This window comes from Schistocerca nitens, chromosome 3 (genome assembly GCF_023898315.1).
Source record: "Schistocerca nitens isolate TAMUIC-IGC-003100 chromosome 3, iqSchNite1.1, whole genome shotgun sequence".
In the NCBI taxonomy this organism is placed as follows: domain Eukaryota; kingdom Metazoa; phylum Arthropoda; class Insecta; order Orthoptera; family Acrididae; genus Schistocerca; species Schistocerca nitens.
In genome coordinates this window covers 685,599,819-685,624,790 of record NC_064616.1, presented here as the reverse complement: position 1 = coordinate 685,624,790, position 24,972 = coordinate 685,599,819, and the positions used below count along the sequence as shown (strand labels likewise).

The following is a 24,972-nucleotide window of genomic DNA, read 5'->3' as shown; positions in this document are numbered from 1 at the left end:
TACCTGTACCTCAGTCACGTGGTCTGTTAAAGGAAAACACCATGAAACCTACCGCAGTTTTCAAATTTTAACTTTTTCAGTAATTATCACACAACTTCATTTGCAAGTTAGTCAGGACACTACTTTATTATCATAAACATTTCGTACGAATTCTCAGTTCAACAATAGTAAAGTAACACGCTTTACGACCAGTAATGTATTGTGAAACGATACGCTGATGCATTTCAAACACCAAATACCTGTAGGAGAGAAGATATTCAATAAGGCTTTATTGTTAGGAAGAATATAGCAGAAAACATTAGTTACAGTGCAAGGAAGCTCATGACACTGTGTTTGCATCCTGATCATTATTTAAGCTGTTAGCCAGATCGTTGCAACACCTTTCTATTATGCCAAGATAGAGCATAACATTGTGCGTCGTCACTCGTCTCTCTTCACCTGTAACACGGAGAAACAAAACAATACGTTACGTTACAGCTAGTATAACAGATAAAATAATTGTATATTACTCGTATGTTTTACGACTAATAAGTGAGCCACTCAATCAGTCTTCCGGCTAAACAGATTTTATACGTTTAGTTATGATATTTTCGCGACGTGCATGGGACAAAACGTTATTAACACCAATTGAAAGTGGGAAATAGCGGCGTGCATGGAACAAAACTTTATTAACACCAATCGAACGTTGAAAACAGCGGCATACATTCCTCGTATATTTTTTTATAATTATTGCAACATTGTCTATATCATGGGAAAGCGGTATGAAAAACGTTGTAGAATTTTATAACTAGCCAGTTGTAAATCGTTCCTGCAAATTGTGTGATTGACCACTGGAAGAGTGTGCTTTTCCTCGTTCAATCGGCAGATTTCCGTTTCTCCTAAGTTTCTCTATGAGTGGAACAAACTGCTGATGCTACGATTACTTTAGTTATCGTACTAGGAACATAGTTTTAAGTGTTTACGAAACAATCCAGTTGCGCTAATTTCACTCTTCTGGTTTCCTAAACGACAAAAACCAAAATTAATCGGAACAGAAACAGTTTCAGTATTATTTATCTCACAAACCCCAGTTCGAGAAAAGAAACGTGCAAATCTACGGACAGGGTGTGCGTTTAAAGCTTAGAAGTTCTTCACATATGGTTTAAATATAATAATACTGGCAATAACTGATATGTCTTTTAATACGGGGCACCCTAGCATAAAACTGGATAATACCTCTCTAAGGCTAAGAATACAATCATTACCTCTCTACTGAGTTCAGTTCCCGTGAAATTTTCAACGTTATTTCTAAATTGTGATGGAAGCAACATTTCCAAAGTAGCGCGTCAAATGATATTTTAAGGGTCAGTCCAACGAAATCGAGACATGCGGAAAAAAATAAGTAAACTGGTTATTATTTCAAACGTAATCTCCATAACTCTTAATACACTGATAATGTGAGACTAGTTTTGGAGCCCTGAAGAAAGTTATTCGTGGCCGCCGATTTGCTTCGGACGAAGAGCTGCACGCCTGGGTACAATCATAGTTCCGTATGCTACAACAAGCGTTTCTCCATGTAGGCAATTACCGCCTTGTCTCACAGTTGAATAAATGTATTAACATTTATGGAGATTACTGTGGAGATAATAAGAAGATTACTTCATTTTTTTTCTGTGTCCCGTTTTCATCTGACTGCTCCTTATACTAAGCAACAGTTCCTCACGAAAGTAGTGACGTCATATATCATTCAGTTGGAATAATGTTAAATGCGAACAAGCTGTTGGAAGGCAGTCCGAAGGGAAATTAATATATGCAGTACGTTGAAGTTATAGATCTCTTTTCCATTTCATCGCAGATTTGAAAGCTGTTAATTTTAAATGAGATAACTGTTTCGTTTTCTTGCCATGTTTGTAATTTTCCTATTTAAGTTCTCATCATTGTTCAGAATGCTAAATATTAAATTTTTTACTGTGCCTCTGATTTTGTAACACGGTATAAATTCAGAATGTCTGTGTCATGCGCCTTTATCCATTCGCAGTGGGATGCAGTGACAAATGTGAATGTGTTGGGAGTAATTTGCTTCTGGCGCTTATTCAGGTACTCCAATCTAGGTTATGTAAAGTTGTTTGGCACTGTTAGCCAGCAGTACACAATAATGGATCGACAGCGTGACATTACTGATAAAAGTTTCTGGCCGAACGAATATTGCTGAAACTCGAGGACACCTGTTGCTCGCGTAGCAGGAGAAATTACGTAATTTTGCACGCCATCAATAAACGCTTTATCTTTCTAAAGACGAAATTCTCATCTCAGGTTAGCGTTTGAAGATACTTCTTATCCCACTCTGCGGTAAGCGCGTAACACTTATTGTAACAGTGCAAGGCAACCAACATATCCGTGAGTATGAAATTATTTTACTGCTATAGAAGCCCACACCCTCTAACTAAAACTTTTTTAAGACATAAACGAGTGTCAAATTCTTAACCCTGATTTTGAGCCAATCATCGTTATAGATACAAAACAGTGATCGTAGATTGATTGTTCAGCTAAAGTCTCAAGACTGATAAACAGTAAATTTCGATCATAAAATTTTATTGTTGTAACTACTATTATGAAGTAATCTAACTCGCATCTAATTAAATTCCACCGCATTCCAAAAGAGCACCGTGGTTATTAAGTCAGACTAGCTGCTCCCTAGATAACAGTGGTGTCTTATATTGTAAGAATGTGCACTGAAATAGTTCAGACGAATCTAAGCGCTAATGAGATTTATTTTCGCATCTTTCACGTCACGATTTTCACCGTTTTACGAATAAAATAGTTTCTGCTGTACTAGAAGCTCAGCAAAAATTTGGCTATCGTAGGTTTACGTCTATTATATATGATACATAGTAGGATTTAACTAGATAGTTCCTATGAGTTAGTACGGCCAGAGATTTTACTTGACAATCGCAATAAATTTATAATTCGTTACCGACCTCCTGACCCAGCATCTATCCTTGGGGATCAGCTCCACCCCTACATAGAGCTTGTTTTTCCTCGGCACAATGGCCTCTACCAGAAAGACAATGCAATGTGGCTTACAGCTCCCAGTGTACGCGCGTTGTTCGAAGAGCACCAGGATGAGTGTCATACTCCTCTAGCCACCAGATTCAAAATGACGCTAAGAACTATGAGACTTAACATTTGAGGTCATCAGTCCCCTAGACTTAGAACTACTTAAACCTAACTAAGCTAAGGACATCACACACATCCATGCCCGAGGCAGGATTCGAAACTACGACCGTAGCAGCAGGGCGGTTCCGGACTGAACCGCCTAGAACCGTTCGGCTACAACGGCCGGCTGGCCATCAGTACCCGCGGATTTAAACCCATGCGAGAACCTGTGCGGCCACCTCGATAAGGCTGTTCGTGCAATGGACACTCAACTGGGAAACTTAGCAGTCTACATGGCTCCATATCCCTGTCGATACCTTCCAGACCCACACTGACTCTCGTCCTGCACGTCATGCAGCGGCCTGCGCTGTAAAAGGTGGTTATTCAGGCTTTTGATAGGTGATCACATAACATGACTGAATAGTGCATATCTGGTACGGGCGAACGTTTTCTCATCGGATTGGCTGGCACATACTATAGCTGTAGCCAGTAAGCTTCGTAATTTGTCTCATTGATTATTCCCCAGTTCCGAATACATTATAATCGGATTCCAAACGGCCGGCCGAAGTGGCCGTGCGGTTAAAGGCGCTGCAGTCTGGAACCGCAAGACCGCTACGGTCGCAGGTTCGAATCCTGCCTCGGGCATGGATGTTTGTGATGGCCTTAGGTTAGTTAGGTTTAACTAGTTCTAAGTTCTAGGGGACTAATGACCTCAGCAGTTGAGTCCCATAGTGCTCAGAGCCATTTTTTTTTTATTCCAAACTTTGTATTTTCCGTCGTCACATTTAAGCTGCATTCACGCCATCACTCTTTGTAACAGCATAGCAAATGAAAATAATAATGTCAAATATTTCGAAGACTAATTACTACTTGAAAACTGAAATATTACGTAACTTTTAACATTATAAGCAAACTACTGTCTAATGAACTATTTAGCCCAAGGTGTTTAAGTCATTTTCTGCTGTATGTACAAAAATATATTATGCGTCATGATATCGCTTATAGTGGAAATTATATAATTTACGGTTTTTTTTTCTAATTTTAGGTGTCTTCAAAATTATTTCAAGTATAGAACTGAAACTTGCACAGCTGATAACCATTGTTATACTGAAAGGCTATATAAGATTTAGTCTACATTGGCGTATCAGAAATCACTTTATTAATTCACAGGTATTTGTGTAATTTAAATGATCTGCAAAGTGTACTCACATGACGAGGTCTGCAACCAACAAGCGAGGACAGAGGCGATAGATGGCAAATTCCCAATGCGAGAATGCCTTATGTTACCCACGAAAACAAGGATAATTCTACTACCACTTTTCGCACCACACAGATACCTTGCCTAAATCATTTAGCAGTTGGTTTTGATCTCCTGATGACTTTACGAGACGGTAAATGACAGCATCATATGGAAACAATCTAAGATGGGTGCTTAGATGGTGTCCTAAAACATTTACATGCATATGAAACAGTAGCGGATCTATAACACCTCCTTAGGGAGCACTAGATATTACTTCTATTTTACTTTGGGCCTTCCCTCCAGCAACCACGAGCTTTGACCTTTCTGACAGGATATCACGAATCCAGTCACACAACTGAGACAAATCCGACAGGCACGCAACTGATTAGGATCCGATTGTGGGGAACGGTTTCTAAAGCCTTTTGGATCTCTACAAATATGGAATAAATTCGAGATCCCCTATGGAAAGTAATGGTTACTTGGTACGAATAAAGAGCTAGTTCTGTTTTTCAAGTACGATATTTTTTGAACCCGTGGTGCTGTGTCAAGAAATCGTTTTCCTCGAGGTAATACATAACGTTTGAACACAGTATAAGCTCTAAAATCTTACTGCAAATCGACAGTAGCGAAATAAGTCCGTAATTCTTAGAATTACTCCTACTTCCTTTCTTGAGTGTTGGCGTGACCTTTACAACTTTGTAGTCCTTAAGTGCGGATCTTTCGTCGAGTGAGCCGTCATATAAGATTGCTAAGTACTCAGTTATTATATCAGTATTCTCTGAAAGGATTCAAATTGGTATACAGTCTGGAACGGAGAACTTGCCATTATTAGGTGATGTAACGTGATTTACTACACCGATGATATCTACTTCTAAGTTACTACTATTGGCAGCAGTTCTTGATTCGAATTCTGGAATATTTACTTCCTCTCCGTTGGTGAAGTAATTTCGGAAGACCGTCTGTCGTAACTCAGCTTTAGTGGCACTGTCATCGGCAACATAATCACCGCTATTGCACAATGGAAATGTTGATTATGTCTCTTCACTGTTTTACTTCACGTAATACCAGAATCTCTTTGGATTTTCTGCCTGATTTCGAGACAGTGTTTCCCTGTGGAACTATTAAAAGCATCTTACCATGAAGTTCGCACTAAATTTCGAGCTTCTGCAAAACTTCGCTTATATTAGGAATTTTGTTTTCTTTTAAATTTGATATGCTGACCTTATTGTTCCTGAAAAAGTGTTGTGACCTGTTTTGTGTTTCATGGTGGGTCAGGTCCGTTTCTTATTAATTTAATTGGTATAGATCTCTCCACTGCTGTCGATACTATTTCTTTGAACTGAAAGCCACATCTCGTCTATTCTGAAGTAGTTAATTCGGAAGGAAAGGAGGCTGTCTCTTAGGAAACCGTCAAGCAAATTTTTATCTGATTTTTTAAAGTAGATGTACTTCCCGTTTATTTTTGGTTTCTTTGGATGTTACGGTGTTCAGTCTTGTTAGAACGACCTTATGGTTTCTAATCCCTGTGTCCGACATAACGCTGCCTATATGCTCGGGATTCTTTGCCGCTGAGAGGTTAAGTATGTTTCCGCAACTATTTACATCGAGTGGGCTTCTGAACTAAGAGTTGAAACTAATTTTCAGAGAAATGATGTTTTACGCCTACCACCGAATTTAAACATGTATTTTCTTCAATATGTCTAGCCTATATCGAAATCACCGTCAAGTATAATTGTACAAAATTCTCGCCTGGGTTTACATCCAGGGGCCTCTGATGGCCAGAGGAGTATGAAAAACTCATCCTGGTGCTCTTTGAACCACGCGCGTACACTGGAAGGTGTATGTCACGTTGCATTGTCCTGCTGGTAGACGCCACTGTGCCAAGGAAAAACAAGCTGTATCTAGGGGTGGACCTGATCCCCAAGGATAGAGGAATGCTTGTATTAATCCACTGTGCCTACCGTAACGGTGTGATCACACAAGGAATGCCATTACCTAGACCATAACGCTCCCCTCTCCTGGCTGGACCCTTCTGACGGCCGTTTCAGGGTGTTTGCTTTCAAACGGCCATATGTTCGATGGAGCATAAAACGTGATCCTTCCGAAAAGGGCACCTGTTACCCCTCAGTGGACGTCCAGTGGTGGTATTGCCGTGCAAATTCCAGACTTCGTTGCCGATGAAGAGCAATCAGCATAGTCGTACGAACAAGGCGCCCACTGCGGAGGTCCGTACGAGCAACGTCCGCTGAGCGACCGTTGAGGAGTCACTGATGGTAGCCCCTTGGTATATCTGGACGGTCAGTTGCTCAACAGTTGCATGACCATTCGCCCGTAGACGTCTCTGCAGTCGTCTTTCATCCCTGTCATCTGTGACCTGTGGCGCACTGCTGTTGCCTCGGCGCCGAATTTGGAGAGCGACATTTTGCTACGCACGGTATACGTTAACCACGGTCGCATGCGTATTCATATTTTGGTCTCCATCTACGTTTTTTTCCCTCCATGCTTCCCTCCAATACTAAATTGGTGATCCCTTAGTGCCTCAGAACATGTCCTACCAACCGATCCCGTCTTCTAGTCAGGCTGTGCCACAAATTCCTCTTCTCCTCAATTCTATTCGGTACCTCCTCCTTAGTTACGTGATCTACCCATCTAATCTTCAGCACTCTTCTGTAGCACCATATTTCGAAAGTTTCTATTCTCTTCTTCTCTGAAATATGTATCGACCAAGTTTCACTTCCATACATGGATACACTCCATACAAATACTTTCAGAAAAGACTTCCTGACACTTAAATCTACATTCGTTGTTAACAAACTTCACTTCTTCAGACGCGCTTTCCTTGCCATTGCCAGTCTACATTTTATATCTTCTCTACTTCGACCATCATCAGTTATTTTGATTCCCAAAGAGCAAAACTCATCTACTACTTTATGTGACTTAAATCCTAATATTATTCCTTGAGCATCACCAGATTTAATTCGACTACATTCCATTATCCCCGTTTTCCTTTTGTAGATGTTCACCTCATATCATCCTTTCAAACTAGCGGCCCATTCCAGTCAGCTGCTCTTCCAGGTCCTTTGCTGTCTCTCACAGAATTACAATACCATCTGCAAACATCAAAGTTTTTATTTCTTCTCCATGGATTTTAATTCCTACTCAAAATTTTTCATTTATTTCCTTTACTGCTTGCTCAGTATGTAGACTGAATAACTTCGGGGATAGGCTACAATCCTGTCTCATTACCTTCCCATCCACTGCATTCCTTTCATGTCCTCGACTCTTATAACTGCCATCTGGTTTCTGTACAAATTGTAAATAACCTTTCGCTCCCTGTATTTGACCCATGTAACCTTCAGAATTTCAAAGAGAGTATTTCAGTCAACATTGTCAACTTTCTCTAACTCTACAAATTCTAGAAGCGTAGGTTTTCCTTTCCTTAATCTGTCTTCTAAGATAAGTCGCAGGATCAGTATTTCCTCACGTCTAGGCTACAAAATTCTACGTGGCATGCTATGCAACCATAATTCCGATAATTTCATAGTACTAAATGTCAATGAATTGCATTTTAGTGAGCGAGCATATCAAAACTGATAACAACTGTTGCACTAAATGGTTCAGATGGTTCTGAGCACTATGGAACTTAACTTCTGAGGTCATCAGTCCCCTAGAACTTAGAACTACTTAAACCTAACTAACCTAAGGACAACACACACATCCACGCCCGAGACAGGATTCGAACCTCCGACCGTAGCGGTCGCGCGGTTGCAGACTGTAGCGCCTAGAACTGCTCGGCTACCTCGGCCTGCTCGGCCGCTGGGTGCAAGTCTTAGTTCAGGTGACGCCACAATGTGCGACTTGCTCGTCTGTGATGATGAGATGATGATAGCACAACACCCAATCCACGAGCGGAGAAAATTTCCAACCCGGCCGAAAATCGAAGCCAGGCTTACTACATCGTAGGCAAACACATTACTACTCAGCTAAGCAGACGGACAAAAGTTGTGGTTATCTGGAGTGGGGGTGGTGATTTTATCCGTATTCTGAATGCTACTGTTAAATTATGATATGTGCATGAACGTGACGGAACAGACTACTAGCAAGTGCATGATTCTATGTCAAGAACTGTGAGTTAAGACAAAATTGGGTAGCAGTTTGTGTATTGTTAAAATAACAACATAGAACGTACAGTTTATTATGAAACTGGTTTTACTTAGTAGCCTCAGATAAACCAGAGTTTAAAAACCTGTTTCACGAGGCACTACTGAAAAAATTAAGAGAACCGCCAGACTGAAGAACGGTTCTACAACCACCAGGGTACACTACTTGTAAGGACCGCGAAGATACGATGAGAAACTGGGGCTTGTACGAACGCATATACGCAGTCGTTTTTCCCTCGGTCCATTTTCGAGTGAAATAGGGAAGAAAATGATTAGGTTCAGCACAAGGTATCGTCCACCATGCACTACTCGGTGGCTTGCCGATTATGCAAATATAGATAAGGAATCCTCTTTGCAGAAGTGAGCAAAGTTTTATGGACCGTGCTGACACACAATACAGCCTGTGTTTTTAACTGGTTTTCCTGGTTGAACTATGTTTTATATGCAGCTCCAGGGCAGTATCTGGTGCTAAAGAAACTCACAGAAATACACTATGTGATCAAAAGTATCCACACACCTAGCTGAAAATGACTTACAAGTTCATGGCGCCACCCATCGGTAATGTTGGAAATCAATATGGTGTTGATCCACCCTTAGCCTTGATAACAGCTTCCACTCTCGCAGCCATACGTTCAATAAGGGGCTGCAAAGTTTCTTGAAAAATGGCAGCCCTTTCTTCACGGTGTACTGCTCTGAGGAGAGGTATCAATGTCGCTCGGTGAGGCCTGGCACGAAGTCGGGGTTCCAAACCATCCCAAAGGTATTCTATAGTATTCAGGTCAGGACTATGTGCAGGCCAGTCCATTACAGGGATGTTATTGTCGTGTAACCACTCCGCCATAGGCCGTGCATTATGGTGCTCGAGCGTGTTGAAAGATGCAATCGCCATCCCCGAATTTTTCTTCAACAGTGGGGAGCAAGAAGGTGCTTAAAACATCAATGCAAGCATTTGATGTGATAGTGCCACGGAAAACGACAAGGGGTGCAAGCCCCCTCCATGAAAAACTAGATCACACCGTAACACCCCGTCTCCGAATTTTACTGTTGGCACTACACACTCTGGCAGATGACGTTCACCAGGCATTCGCCATACCCACACCCGGCCATCAGATCTCCACATTCTGTACCGTGATTCGTCTCTCCACACAATGTTTTTCCACTGTTCAGTTGTCCAACGTTTACGCTCTTTACACCAAGTGAGACGTCGTTTGACATTTACCAGCCGCTCGTCCACGAAATCCAAGTTTTCTCACCTCCGGCCTAGCTGTCATAGTACTTGCAGTGGATCCTGCTGCAGTTTGGAATTCCTGTGTGATGGTCTGGAGAGATGTATGCCTATTACACATTATGACCCTCTTCAACTGTCGGTGGTCTCTGTCAGTCAACAGACGAAGTCGGCCTGTACACTTTTGAGCTGTACGTCTCCCTTCACGTTTACACTTCACTATCACATCAGAAACAATGGACCTAGGGACGTTTAGGAGTGTGGAAACTTCACGTACAGACGTATGACACAAGTGACACCCAATCACCAGACCACTTTCGAAGTCCGTGAGTTCCGCAGAGTGCCCCATTCTGCTGTCTAACGATGTCTAATGACTACTGAGGTCGCTGATATGGCGTACCTGACAGTAGGTGGCAGCAAAATGCACCTAATATGAAAAACGTATGTTTTTGTGGGTGTTCGGATACATTTGATCACATAGTGGAAGTGAATAAATTCTAGTAGACAGAAAAACACCATACCATCGCAGAAGGTATCACTCCAGTTGCTGATCAAGAAATAGGCGCTAGATCAGGAATCTGAGACGCAGTTAAAGGTGAAGAAGAGCCCTTAAGTACTTCGATTTCCAGGAAAACATCCTACTTGTATACAGGGCCCTGGCGGAGTAGATGGGCGTCAAAATGATGCAGCACTCAAAACAGTCACAATAGGTGATTGTCATGTATGCCGCAAAATTTTGATCATTGCTAGCCGTTTAGTCGAGCCCATACTGAGCACGTTATAGTGTGGAATTAAACACTTTACGGTGTGCGTACGGCAGTCGCTAAATGTTCCACGACTGCGCAGTACGGTAGAGGATCAGAAGCCCAACAGGACAGGTGCTGTAGAGACCTGTAGTGGCAGCAAAACAAGGCCAGAGGTCATACGTCACTCACGCAAAATGCTAACTGGCGGAATCACGACATGCGAAGTTGCACTGCGTGGCCGCAAGGACACGGAAGGGTAGAAATGAGACAGCAGTAAGGTGTGAACGAGATGGTCATACCACAGCCGACGGGAAGGACAATACAACAGTTACACCGAAAGGGTAAGGTTACCGAAAACAGAAGCGTGTGTTGAGAAAACATCACAACTAAACCACAGTGAGAAAGATACGGGGACGCCAGCGACGAATAGAAGTACAGGCACTTCTTGAATTATGTTACTGGGAATCGGTTATGCTAGAAGGTATCGATTATCAAGTGCAGAAGCTAGTTTGGAAGGAAAAGCCGATATTCAACGTGAGTGAGAGCCCACTGATATGTCGACAGAATGTCATCGCAATGAACTGGTAAGAGGCACAACTAAGCTCTTAGAGTCACCATCGTCGAATGCGCGTCGAAAAACAATCTACATGCCGATACAGATCATACTGAGTAATGGTAAAAGAACTTCACGTAAATGCGTTTGGAAGTAGTGTCCTGTCGCTCTACTTATTTTTTGGCAGTGGTGAACTTACTGAGAGACCCGTGGGAATTAGTTGGATTACAAACACGGTCAAATATACAGGTTGTTCATTTTAACTGAGGACACTGAAATATCTCGTAAACCACGCATCGAATCAAAAAATGTCTCGAAGGGGAACATCCAATGATACCACACTCGATCCCCCACCCCATCCCGTGCGTGGGTAGCGGGGGCCAACTTTGAAATCTTCATTGGGAACCCTCGCTTTTTATTGCAAATTACGATGCTACGGCAAAATATACATACGTTATGTCTGAAGCATTTTCTTCGTTTCGCCACAGATATCGGTGTAATGGGAGAAACAGAAATGGGTACACAATCGTAATTTACGACATTCTACTCAGTGGTCCTTGAATATAAAATGGCATGTGGGATCCAACCTCCATGGTGAGAGGATAAGACAGGCCAGTATTTTATAAAGTCTGATGCAAAACGCCATTCGCAACGTTGTATTCCTCTGACATATCGAACACGGGACTACTCGATGCTCCACTTTGGCAGCGGCTATAGGCGAATCCTACTCTACTTTTCCACTTAGGGTAAGTGTTCGAACTTAGTATTGGCAACTTCAATACACTTAGTGATCCGCTTTTCAAATCACCGTACACAGAACAGAAGCATATCTGCGGGAATGTCAGCACAAGTGTTTATGGTGTGGTCGACCATGTCTTGACAGCCTGTTAGCACTTGTTGGTACACCTTATCTCTTAAATATCCCCGCAGAAAAAAAATCCATCTACGTTAAACCCGGCTACCTGGCAGACCAATTAATAGGGACACCTCTGTCCATTCTATGTGCCGTCGATAAAATACCGACAATTGAGTTTGTTCCCCAAGATACCACACCACACGTCAACCGGACATGGACGTTGATGGTCAACTTGCCGTAACCAGTGTGGATTGTCCACGTCGTCATTCACAAAACACTACCCAGTTATAGAAATCGGGGCCATGGAGTACGTGGTATGGATGATACGAGGGTTGGAACTTAAACAGTGGCAACTATTTATTGACAACCGATACAAAAGAGTTACATGTTTACACCTGTTACTGTCCTTCAAAGTAGTCACCAGCGTTGTGTAGAGCCCGTAGCCAGCGATGAGGAAGGCGTAGTATACCGTTAACAGAGCCTGTTCTGTTGATGGTGCGAATGGAGCAGTCTACTGCCTCTCGAATCTCTGGAACAGTCCTGAAGTGACTGGAACGCTAATCCAACGAATGGCGTAATTATGGGTCACCGCGAAAGTCAAAAGTGCGTCAGAGCCCCAGTATGGTGAAAGTTATGGTGATTCTCGTGTACGACTGTGATGGTGTTATCCTAATGCATACCGTCAATGCACTGTATTACTGTTCGTTTTTGGAGCATCACCTGCGACCAGCTTTGCGAAAGAAGCGGCGACACTTTCTGTGCAACCCACCCGTCATTTTGCACGACAATGCGCGGGCGCATACAGTGCAAGCTGTGGCTGCTCTGTTCAGTCGACGGGACTGGGAAGTACTGTACCATCCACCATACTCCCCGGACTTAAGTTCTTGCGATTTTGATTTGATTCCGAAGATGAAGGAACCACTTCGTGGCATTCGCTTCAGAACTGTTCGAGAGATTCGACAGGCTGTAGACCGCTCCATTCGCACCATCAACAGAACAGGCTCTGCTAACGGTATACTACTCCTTCCACATCGCTGGCAACGGGTTCTTCACAACGCTGGTGACTACTTTGAAGGACAGTAACAGTTGCAAACATGTAACTCTTTTGTATCGGTTATGGATAAATTGTTGCCACTATTTAAGTTCCAACGCTCGTACTTATGACGATGGAGTATTGTGACAAAACTACCTACTCACATATCGGACTAGCGGTGTAATTGCCGGACGTTTATCCGTGGATTGTGGTACAGTGCCGCTAGTACAGCTATTTCATTAGCTGCTCATGTAACATATTTGCTTCGTTTCCTTTTGCCGGTCTGTGCAGTGATATACATAAAAGTGTTCACAACCTTGTAAGAGAACGAACGAGAGCGACCTTTCTCTCGAAAACGCTCAGCATACAAGGCAATAGCAGCCTCAACATTTCTCCTTCATTCTCCGCAAACCAGGATCATTTCAATATTTTCTTCTGTGGCTGCAACATTCATCGTCCACTGCCACGTCTGTTCTCCAAATGATAGATAAATGTGCAGGCAATAAACACTGTGAAAGTATTGTAATGATTAGAGCCGCTATATATTATCCGTCTGCACGGTACGTAAGCTCTGGTCGCAGTTTGCTACACGGCCACGGTGCCCCATCGAGTAGTCCCCTGTTCGATATGTTAGAGGAATGCAACGTTGCGGAAGGGGTTTCCAATTACGAGTTATGAAATACCGGCCTGTCCTACCCACGTAGCATGGAGGTTTGATTCCAAGTGTCACTGGATATTCAAGGGCCATTGAGTAGAATGTCGTAAATTACGAGCATGTACCCATTTCTGTTCCTCCAATTACAGCGCCATCTGTGGCCAAACGAAGAAAAGCCCTCCGACAAAACATATGTAGATTTTACCGTAGAATCGTAATCTGCAATAAGAATCAAAGTTGCCCTCCACGACCCACACACGTGGTGGGATAGTGGGTCGATTGTGGTATCGTTGTAGGATATCCCCCCTCCCTAACACCCCGCACCAAAAATTTGGAATTGTTACTTTTGTAACTTTTTTGATCCGGTGAGTAGCTTTCGTGATATTTCAGTGTCTTCAGTTAAAAAGAGCACACTGCATATTCAGAGGTACGGTCAGGGGAAAAATATAGATGTGAGTCCAGTGCGCACAGTTGTCATTAACCCGGATGGCAATAGGACAGTGAAAGGATGGGCCACTGGTGTAATCGTATATGTTTCAAGAAGGATATGGTAATCCGGAGTGGCTACAGAACTCATCTGAGGAACGAGTGATGGTAGGTGCATAAAAGTTGGATAACAGGAAAACGAGTGAGGTGGTAGGAATTTAGGATTTGCCTCAGGGAGAAGAAGCGAGAGGAAAATTCTATTAGCATCTGATACTAGGTTTGAATGTGTGGACAGTATTCCTTTATCATCCGACTGTGCCCATTAGAACTCTGCAGGCCCGTGGCCCATGCGAGTTGTCTGCACCCAAGTGAACTGTGTAAGAAAGAGCTTAGCGGAAGTTGCCGAAGATGACTAATGCTGCCTTGTCGTATGATACAGCCGACTGACCACTGTCCATGGCCACACGGATGTCACACGCTAGCTCTCACACGCACACAGGCTGCGAATTTGTGATGTTTGTATTCGCGATGCGCTTCCCTTTCCACTTCACCTTGTACGTTCTTCCTCATTCTGGTCAGTGCAGTTAACGTCATCAACTTTAACGAGTGCTATTAGTTCATTTGCTCGACTAACTAACAAGGCCAACTATGTAACTAAATTGAAGATTTTTGTTAATTCTAAACATTGTTGATACTCATAATTAACTATTTCCCATTGTAGACTAAATGCGACCATTATTTCATCAGCCAATCATTCACGCAAATTTACAGTTCCACTGCTAAAACGATGACTTTCAATAACATATATCATTCGATTACAGCTTTAATTTTCGTTATAATTTATCGTGCTCAGTCTTGGTGCTAATACATTGTGAATCTCATGTGTCCAGTATACAATTTCTCCATAGAAGACTTGAAAAGTCGAGAGCTAAAACACATACTAATTCTAAATGCATTAAAACTCTTGCCGCCCCATTAGAGCCGTTACCTTGGATGAATCTGGTTAGAGTCCGTGTTTCCTTAGCCGCGTTGCAGGGCCACTCGCCTGTTGCCCCGCCCTCAGCGAGTGGTCGTCCACATGATGGCTACTAAGTAAACCGTCGGGCGCGTGCATCCATACCACCAGCAAAGCGGATAATGAGGAACGAACGTCGCTCACCCGACTTCGCCACATAGATGCGCTGCCCTAATGCCGTAACGACGGCCTGCAGATATGCCAACGAGAGACGTATCAGTGGTAGGGGGGAGACCTCATCTCCATATCACGAGGGAGACGAGCCCGCTGATAATCATAAAACGATCTTGAAAGAAGTAGAAATCTGCGAGGAACGTCAGATGATCCAAAAGCGGTAAAGAACTCGAAACAAAATGTAATGACGCCTGCAGAGTAGAAGAAAACCGTTAATCAGTTAATTTCCAAGAAGAAAGATGTTGAAACAGATTTCAGAAATGAGGAACCATCGATCAGTTATAAATGTCACACACAAGGTAGAACGTCTCAGAACAAGGCAATATTTTTAAGTTTTGTTTGTTTTTGGAACAATCACATTTTCATGACAGAGTCACAACCGGTTGCGTCCATAATCGCTATTTTCAGATGCTAAAAAAAATCAAATGCTTATATGAAATGTTAAACCAAGTAATAATATTTTTACCAGGCCTGCTTGCGACCTAAGAAAAGTGCTATTTGATATTCAGGCTAGTTATAATTAAGATTTCTCTGCTTGAGAGAGTCCCCATAAAAAATAAGTGATCCTAGGACAAGGAAACTTCGTGGAAATATTTGTAAGCACACGCGGAAGAGAAATAACGAATAAACCATTGAAAGAGTCACCTTTTAATTTACACGTGACTGGGTATCATATGTTAATATTTATCACGTTTACGTTCCAGATTAAAAACGTTGCTCATTGTGACGACCATCTGCATCCACGACAGCCACGAACTGCATTATAGATTGTTTGCAGCACTTTTAGAACATTGGACCATGGAAAGTTCAGCTGTTGTGACACAGCTCGTGCACTGCTTGATGATCGCACACTGTGTGGGGCCGCGGGTTAATAATAAGAAATAAGAAATATTGTTCACCGTCTTTACGAACTCCTGAAAACTATTTTTATGGTCAGCCTGAAAGCGATGGAGAACATACTGACCACAGTTTTCAGCCTGCAAGTCCACATTCTTGTTTTGTTCCCTGAAAGAAATGTTTCTACTCTCTATTTGATCAGCAGGATCAGGAACTATGATTATCAATGAAAGTTTTAAGCCCTAACTGACTGATATATCTGATAAACTTTCACACGCGCAACATAGTAATATTCCTCATAATAACAATAATAATAATGATGTCTCTATCAGAAACAGCACTATGAGTAGTTCAGAGGCGACCTCTACAGTAACTTCCCAATAAATGCTCTTTCATCCTGACTTCTAATGATCTAAGTTAATTGCTCGCCACAAAAGTGGAAATAATCTCACCACTTGCCACGCGGTTTTGTTATCATTATGGGCGGCACACAAACAGTAACTTCCGCGAAATATAAGCGATCCAGGACGGTGTACAGTCCTTGCGAGTTCACTTACTGTTTGTATCGAAAGCATGCGTTTCAGGCCGTATTTATATATGGGCGCAGCGGACGGCCGAAGGGAACACCTACCGTCATCCGTTCTATAGTAGCATCTAAATTGCTGCTTCCTCGGACATATAATATTTTATAACACTGTTGTGTATTAATTCAGAACATTCGGAATTTTACTATGAATGAAGTTAAGTAGCCTTTAATCAGAGAAAAGTTTTTAGCTCGTCTGCGTTTAAACTCTGCCACCTAGAATTTTTAGAATGGAACTGACAGTAGAACATGACCTGTGCACTACGACTTTAAGAGACCTTGTAGTGATTGTTATTTACATCAAAGTCTTGAAACTTGTTATAACTCTAATATTTAATGGGTTTAATCACGTGCTGTAATCTAGCATTACCATAACTCATACTTAATCTACTACAAATATGGACGTTTTTGTTCCAAATTTAGTTTTCAGTAAATTATCGGGAACTATTAGAGGTAACTTAATGGGGTTACATAGTTAAGGTTTAGATATCAGACTGAAGCTTCATACGAATTTTTGGCTTTCTACCTTTATTGGCTCTGAGCACTATGGGACTCAACATCTTAGGTCATAAGTCCCCTAGAACTTAGAACTACTTAAACCTAACTAACCTAAGGACATCACACACACCCATGCCCGAGGCAGGATTCGAACCTGCGACTGTAGCAGTCCCTCGGTTCCGGACTGCAGCGCCAGAACCGCTAGACCACCGCGGCCGGCTCTACCTTTATTATTTAGAGCCACTTATTTTTCTTAATCATTAATATACTGAAGCATATGTATGGGTTAGTACCTAATTTGTAAAGGCCACTTTAACTTTTAATTTCACCCTTAGATTATGGTGCAATGGCCAGCCCGGTTAGCCGTGCAGTCTAACGCACGGCTTTCCGGATTGGAAAGGAGGGTCTGGTCCCCGGCACGAATCCGCCCGGCGATCTTGTGTCGAGGTCCGGTTAGCCGACCAGTCTGTGAAGGGTTTTTAGGCGGTTTTCCATCTACAATGTGGGCTTGTTCCCCTTATTCCGCCTCAGATACACTATGTTGGCGACTGCTGCGCAAACAAGTTCTCCACGTAAGCGCACACCACCATTACTCTACCACCCAAACATAGAGGTTACACTCGTCTGGTGTGAGACGTTCTCTGGGAGGGTCCACCGGGGGCCGAACCGCACAATAACCCTGAAAGAGTGGTTCGGTGTTGGGCGGCGGAGGGGTGAAGTGGACTGCAGTAGTCGTCGTGGGGTTGTGGACCATTGCGGCTGCGGCGGGGACAGAGCCTCTCCGTAGTTTCTAGGCCCCCGGTTAACATACAATACAATACAATGCTGCAATACTTGCATGTTACGCAAAGGCACGTTGTGATGACGTGCAGCTTGTAGCAGTGAACTGGGGTACGTCCCGGCTCACCTGCTCGCCTCTGTATCTCTCAAATGATACAGCTCTTGTTTCGCCACAACTGCGTCCAACATTCTCAGTCATGGCAACATCAACTCTTCAACAATCTGTGGCACAATTGGGTGCCAGCCTTTCCAAGGAGCAATTCCCAAATCGCCAATTAATTCGAAATTCCAAATCATGTTCTTCAATCTCGGTGCGGAAAGAGGATTTCCGTATGCGTTTAATGTTTTGATACTCATGAAGAGCAGCAGCACTATTGCTGTTGTGATAAAAAAGCATTACGAGTAGAGCCCTGCTCACTTTGTCCAGGATCGTGTTGACTGCATTGTGCTGCAATGCACACTAATGTTTGTGTTTCAACACTGCGTCGCCATACCACTACCGGCGCCTAACGGCAAGTCACGAAAGTAACAGTACTAACAACGCAAATCCTGCAACTGTGTCTGGACATCATTCCTATAAAGTTGTGTATCTATACAGTTGTTAGTTTTTCGCGCCGCACATCTGGCTGCTAGACGTTTAGCCACTGCCCATAAACTTAGAAGAGACGAGAAGGAATGGATGACAAGGGCAGTGTTCTGCTTTAGCTCGCTATACCCTGCTTCCAGCTGTGAGGTGTGTTTACATTTGCTGGGCTGATGCTAGCAAATGACGGAGCGGACCGTGTAGCACTCGGTCGCAGGAAGGCCACATCACCAGCCGTAGCAGGTATGCAAGACGCAGTGACTCCGTCTGCTGAATAAATCGTCGTAAACAGTATGCACTAATGTGCGTCTGTTCCAGACTCATTCTGCTCACTAAGGAGTTCGTCTGGTACCTTCCGTTTCGTAATACATATAGATCTCCAGTTCTTCTAAAATATCTGACTGTTAAATTCTTTCAACTTTATTTCTAGGTGCTCGTCAATGTTGCCAATATTAATCCCTCCTTTTGCACATGCAAGCCTAATGATGTCTCATTGATGGACTAGGTGTGTGTACTCTTTAAATCACACCACGGCATGATATTTTATAGAATCCAAATTCACCGTGTTTATTATTCTAATTTGTCAATATATGACGCAGTCGTGTTTTTATATCAGTGGATGTCCTGATCGCAATTTTAACCTCCTTTCTCCGTAATATGTCCTCAGTTCTCTCTTATAAAAATGGTTCAAATGGCTCTGAGCACTATGGGACTCAACATCTCAGGTCATAAGTCCCCTAGAACTTAGAACTACTTAAACCTAACTAACCTAAGGACATCACATACACGCATGCCCGAGGCAGGATTCGAACCTGCGACCGTAGCAGTCCCGCGGTTCCAGACTGCAGCGCCAGAACCGCTAGACCACCGCGGCCGGCTCTCTCTTATACACTGAAGGGCCAAAGAAACTGGTACAATTGCTTAATATCGTGTAGAGCCTCCGCGAGCACGAAGAAGTGCTGAAGCACGACGTGGCATGGACTCTACTAATGTCTGAAGTAGTGCTGGAGGGAACTGACGTCATGAATCCTGCAGGGCTGTCCATAAACCTGTAGGAGTACGAGGGGATGGAGATCTCATCTGAACAGCACGTTGCAAGGCATCCCAGATATGCTCAATAATATTCATGTCTGGGGAGTCTGTTGGCCAGCGGAAGTGTTTAAACTCAGAACAGTAATCCTTGTAACGTAGCAACTACGTTAGTAGTACTGTATAAATATCTCCACTCTATTTTGCAATTTTATTTAAACTCTTCAATAGTAATTTTAATAATAATGATAACGTAAGGACTTTACCCAAATTTAAACCAAAATAATTCAGGCCACCCATAAGGTGACGTGAATTAATATGTTTTCGTTACTAATCAAAGTAAATGTAAACAAGGGTATGCGGAAGACAGTGGGCAGGCATACGTCGAACAATCGGTATAGAAGGCTCTGAGTCACCTCGATCGGGACGGCGCACTGATTGAAGTGGATGTAGACGAGAGTGCCAGTTGCGCTAGAAAATTATAGGTTTCTACTACCTTCTAGAACAATTTCAACGTAGTAATACCGTTGTGGTATCAGAATGTGCGCGGGATTTTGAATGCTGAGAGGAACACCCAACACCCCTGTAGAACTTCGATGGCGATATTGAGAGATATCGGCGTCGAGAGAAAATAGTCCCAATTGTTCTTAACCCTTCAGGTCAAGAAAAATATATTTTACCTCTTATCTAAAGCTCATAATTGAGGACAGGGCTTAAGAAAACAATATCCTCTCTTACATGCTATTTACTTTCATTAGTTTATAAAATAAGTAACGACGTGATTACTCATCGGGCCGGAGGTACGGATAAAGTAAAGAGGAGCGCTTCTTTTGACATTGGCCCTTTCGCTCTGAAGAGTCACGGTCGGTCCTTCATGGTGGACAGATCCGTAACTGGCCGCTCCGATGAAATTCTAACTTTACTCGGTCAGTACGTACTTTTACAGTACAAATGACTTTCCAGGCACTGCTCCGAGTCGCTGGAACACCAGCTGAGTAGCGACAGGTTAGTCCGCAATTTAATACGCCAGTAAAGACGTATGCGAGGCAGTGATTTTGATTGGGAGATGCGAAGTCACATTGGAACTGTGATGAACTTTAGAACAACGGTAGAACCGCATATCACAATCACGTCATGGGTAAGTGATTTATTGCATGGCTCGGCGCTGGTGTGAATTTCCGATAAGTCTTCAAAGTTTTACTGTACGAAAGATGACATTAGAGTCGAGTGCAGTTAAACGAATCTAAATTCTTTAATGTGCTAATATTCAGGATAGCGAGTGTTTGTTGTAGTTGCATCATTAGAAGTCCTGCGCGGCAGTGCAAAATTAAATTTCTAACTCTGAGTTAAACCGGTATCTAAATTCTATGTACGTAAAGAGAAGACGGAATGTTCTGAAAGGGGATAACGTATATTGCGTTGTTCTGAAGGATAGAGCCTGATTCATTGGGAAGATAATTTATGAATATAAATTAGAGATGTGTCACAACAAGGCGCGTAAGGGAAGATACTGTCATTTTTGTGCTCTCGGATTAACTACAGGTGCCAAACATTACTGCAATAGCTGTCTCTTGCAGTTGTAATTTTTTTTTCTGGACACCGCGCCTCTGGATTATATTTTATTTATCACGGTAGATCCGCGTTCTTATTTGCTGCAACATCATGTGTCCTTAAAATGGTTCACATGGCTCTGAGAACAATGGGACTTAACATCTGAGTTCATCAGTCCCCTAGAACTTAGAACTTCTCAAAAATAACTACCCTAAGGACACCACACACATCCATGTCCGAGGCAGGATTCAGACCTGCGACCGTACAGGTCGCGCGGTTCCCGACTGAAACGCCTAGAACCGCTCGGCCACTTAGGCCAGCCTGTGTCCTTAAAATATTACTTGGTTAATTTGTTGCTTCCCAAGACTGCTTACGGTCAGTAGCATCTAAAGCGGGGGAGCAGGACTATCTTTGAGAGTCAACATCTTCGAAAAATATAAAGGTCGTGGTCTGTGGTGCTTACGACACGTAACAACCGTTAGAGGGACGTTGGTCCGCTGCGCGCCCGATATAATATATTTTGAGTGGCACAAAGGCTCTCAAGTGACTAACTACTGGCAACGATACATTAATAATACACACATCAAAAAACGTTTTGCATCACCCCGGTTTCCAGAACTCCCGAAGATAGACGCTGACTGTGGATACTGTATCACAGACACAGTCTTTTTGACTGTTCAGAGATGTCACTAAACCTGCCCAAACATGTAAGCAACCGTGCAAGAGCAGCGCCTATTAGATGGAGGGGGTCCGACAGGCGATTAGTTTCAGTCATTCCATCATGTTTTCTGTAGTTCAACCATGCCTAGCTGGTCAATGCCGCGGTACGATCGTGTCCGCATTGTTACTTTGTGCCAGGAAGGGTTCTCAACAAGGGAAGTGTCCAGGCGTCTCGGAGTGAACAAAAAAGATGTTGTTCGGACATGGAGGAGGTACAGAGAGATAGGAAGTGTCGATGATATGCCTCGCTCAGGTCGCTCAAGGCCTACTACTGCAGTGGATGACCGCTACCTACGGGTTATGGCTCGGAGGAAACCTGATAGCAACTTTTCGTGCAGCCACAGGACGTCGTGTTACGACTCAAACTATGCGCAGTAGGCTGCATGATGCGCAACTTCACTCCCAACATCCATGGCGAGGTCCATCTTTGCAACCACGACACCATGCAGCGCGGTACAGATGGGTCCAACAACATGCCGAATAGACTGCTCAGGATTGGCAACACCTTCTCTTCACCGATGAGTGTCGCATATGCCTTCAACCAGACAATCGTCGGAGGCGTGTTTGGAGGCAACACGGTGAGGCTGAACGCCACTGTCCAGGGAGTGCAGCAAGGTGGAGGTTCTCTGCTGTCTTGGGGTGGCATTATGTAGGGCCGACGTGCGCCGCTGGTGGTCATGGAAGGTGCCGTAACGGCTCTATGATACGTGAATGCCATCCTCCGACCGATAGTGCCACTATATCGGCTGCATATTGGCGAGGCATTCGTCGTCATTGACGACAGTTCGCGCCCCCATCGTGCACATCTTATAAATGACTTCCTTCAAGATAACAACATCGCTCGACTAAAGTGGCCAGCATGTTTTCCAGACATGAACCCTATCGAACATGCCTGGGATAGATGGACGGTGTGAGCCACCAACCTCTCTAAGGGGTCTACGCCGAATCACCGTTGAGGAATGGGACAATCTGGACCAACAGTGCCTAGATGAACTTGTAGATAGTATGCCGCGACGATTACAGGCATGTATCAATGCAAGAGGAGGTGCTAGTTGGTACTAGAAGTACCGGTCTTCGCAGCAATCTGGAGCTCCACCTCTGAAGGTCTCGTTGTATGGTGGTACTACACGCAATATATGGTTTTCATGAGCAATAAAAAGGCGGAAATGATGTTTATATTGATCTCTACTCCAATTTACTGTACAGGTTCCTGAAATCTCGGAACCGAGGTGATGCAACACTTACTTTGATATGTGTAGTATGCCACTCGTATCACCATCCAGCGTTCGGTTTATTCATAATGGTAGTCAGATGGAATAAATCGATCAGACAGGATGCTTACATACGTGTCACCTGTCAGAAAGGTATCTAGACGTACCAGGCGTCCCATATCACTCCAACTGCACAAGCCCCACACCATTATAAAGGCGCCACGAGCTTGAACAGTCCTCTGCTGACATGCAGGGGATTCATGAAGTTGTCTCCACACCCGTACACGTCCATCCGCTTGATACGATTTGAAACGAAACTCGTCCGACCAGGCCACATGTTTCCAGTCATCAACAGTCCAATGTCGGCTTTGATGGGCCCAGGAGAGGCGTAAAGCTTTGTGTCATCAAGTCATCAAGGGTACACGAGTGGGCCATGGGCTCCGATGTTTCGTTGAATGGTTCGCACGCCGTCTCTTCTTGATGGCCCAGCATTGAAATCTGCAGCAGTTTGCGGAAGGTTTGCACTTCTGTACTTCTGTCACGTTGAAAGATTCTCTTCAATCGTCGATGGTCCCGTTCTTGCAGGATTTTTTTCCGGCCGCAGCGATATCGGAAATATATTTTAGCGGATTCGTGATGTTCACGGTACACTCGTGAAATGGTCGTACGGGAAAATCCCCACTATATCGCTATCTCGGAGATGCTGTGTCCCATCGCTCGTGCGCTGACTATAACGTCACGTTCAAACTCACTTAAATCTTGATAACCTGCCACTGTCAAAGCAGTAATCGATCTAGCAACTGCGCCAGACACTTGTTGTCTTATATAAGCGTTGCCGATCGCAGCGCCGTATTCTGCCTGTTTACATATCTCTGTATTTCAATACGCATGCCTATAACAGTTTCTTTGGCGCTTCAGCGTATTTTGCTTTGGTATTTCATAGTTGCGTACGTGATCCTATTGGATGCTGTTTGTATATGTAGTTTACTTGTTATCTTTATATTCTTTGTAATTTTGTTATAGGTCTATATGGTGTTTACTTTCTTCAGAACATATTCGTTTGCAATGGCATCTCTCGTAATATGCTGAATTCTTTCTTCAATTCCGCTGGGCATAATGCAAGCATGTTACTCTATGTGTTATAGAGTATGTCCCTCTCCGACGTTACGATAGATTGGAATGGGCGTTGATAATCACGTCTGTACATGTCGGTTTCATTAATATTTGAAATGCATATTTGTAATTTCTGTTATAGAGTGTCAAACCTAGAAAATTTACCTTTCCCTCTACTTCACGTTCCGTCGGGAATTTGATCTTAGAATGAACACTGCACAATTTCTTAGCCATGTGCTCTATTTTCGATTTGTTGCCTCTGTAAAGAACAGCTTAGTCATCAGTGCACTTCTTATAGTATACTGTTTTGGTAACAAAGTTTGGATTCGCCTTAAAAAAGTGGTTAATAAAAATACCTGCTTCTGTTCGCACTAAGTAGTATCACACAGCGAGTCCGTCGCCTGGTTTGCATCATTTCTTGTTAAACAGAAAATAGTTATACAGTGGAACAAACTGCAATATTTATGTCAGTCCTACAATTTCAGATTGGCCTAGGCGTTTACTACATAACAGGTTTATTTTTTTTAGTATCAAAGACTTTGCCAGTAGGAAAAGTTGTATGAAGTTGTCGATATCCATTGAAGCGAAAGTAGCATCACCTGGTATCTCAATATGTATTTTTTCCTGGAGGACATACTGTTTGTAATATTGTACAATTCTTCGTAAAAAAAAATTTCTGTACATACTTTGTTGTGCTCCCTATTAACTTTATATGTAGGACTGTCTATGTTATTAACTACCAGCCTGACTTCTTTATGCAATGCTCTTAGGACAAATTCATAAGCTTTAGGTCTTTTTTATCTTTATCTGAAAACACATAATTCAGATTATCCATTTTATCTTTTAGTT

General features: G+C 43.1%; 1 protein-coding gene across 1 annotated transcript in view; it reads right to left on the bottom strand.

Moving 5' to 3' along the window:
• Positions 1 to 319: 319 nt before the first annotated feature.
• The window catches only part of LOC126249389 (coiled-coil domain-containing protein 63), a 465,360-nt gene continuing 440,707 nt past the window's right edge, over positions 320 to 24,972 (bottom strand). The window contains exon 9 of the mRNA XM_049951042.1: positions 320 to 438. Coding sequence (XP_049806999.1) covers positions 320 to 438 — 119 coding nt within the window. The remainder of the gene's footprint in view (positions 439 to 24,972) is intronic.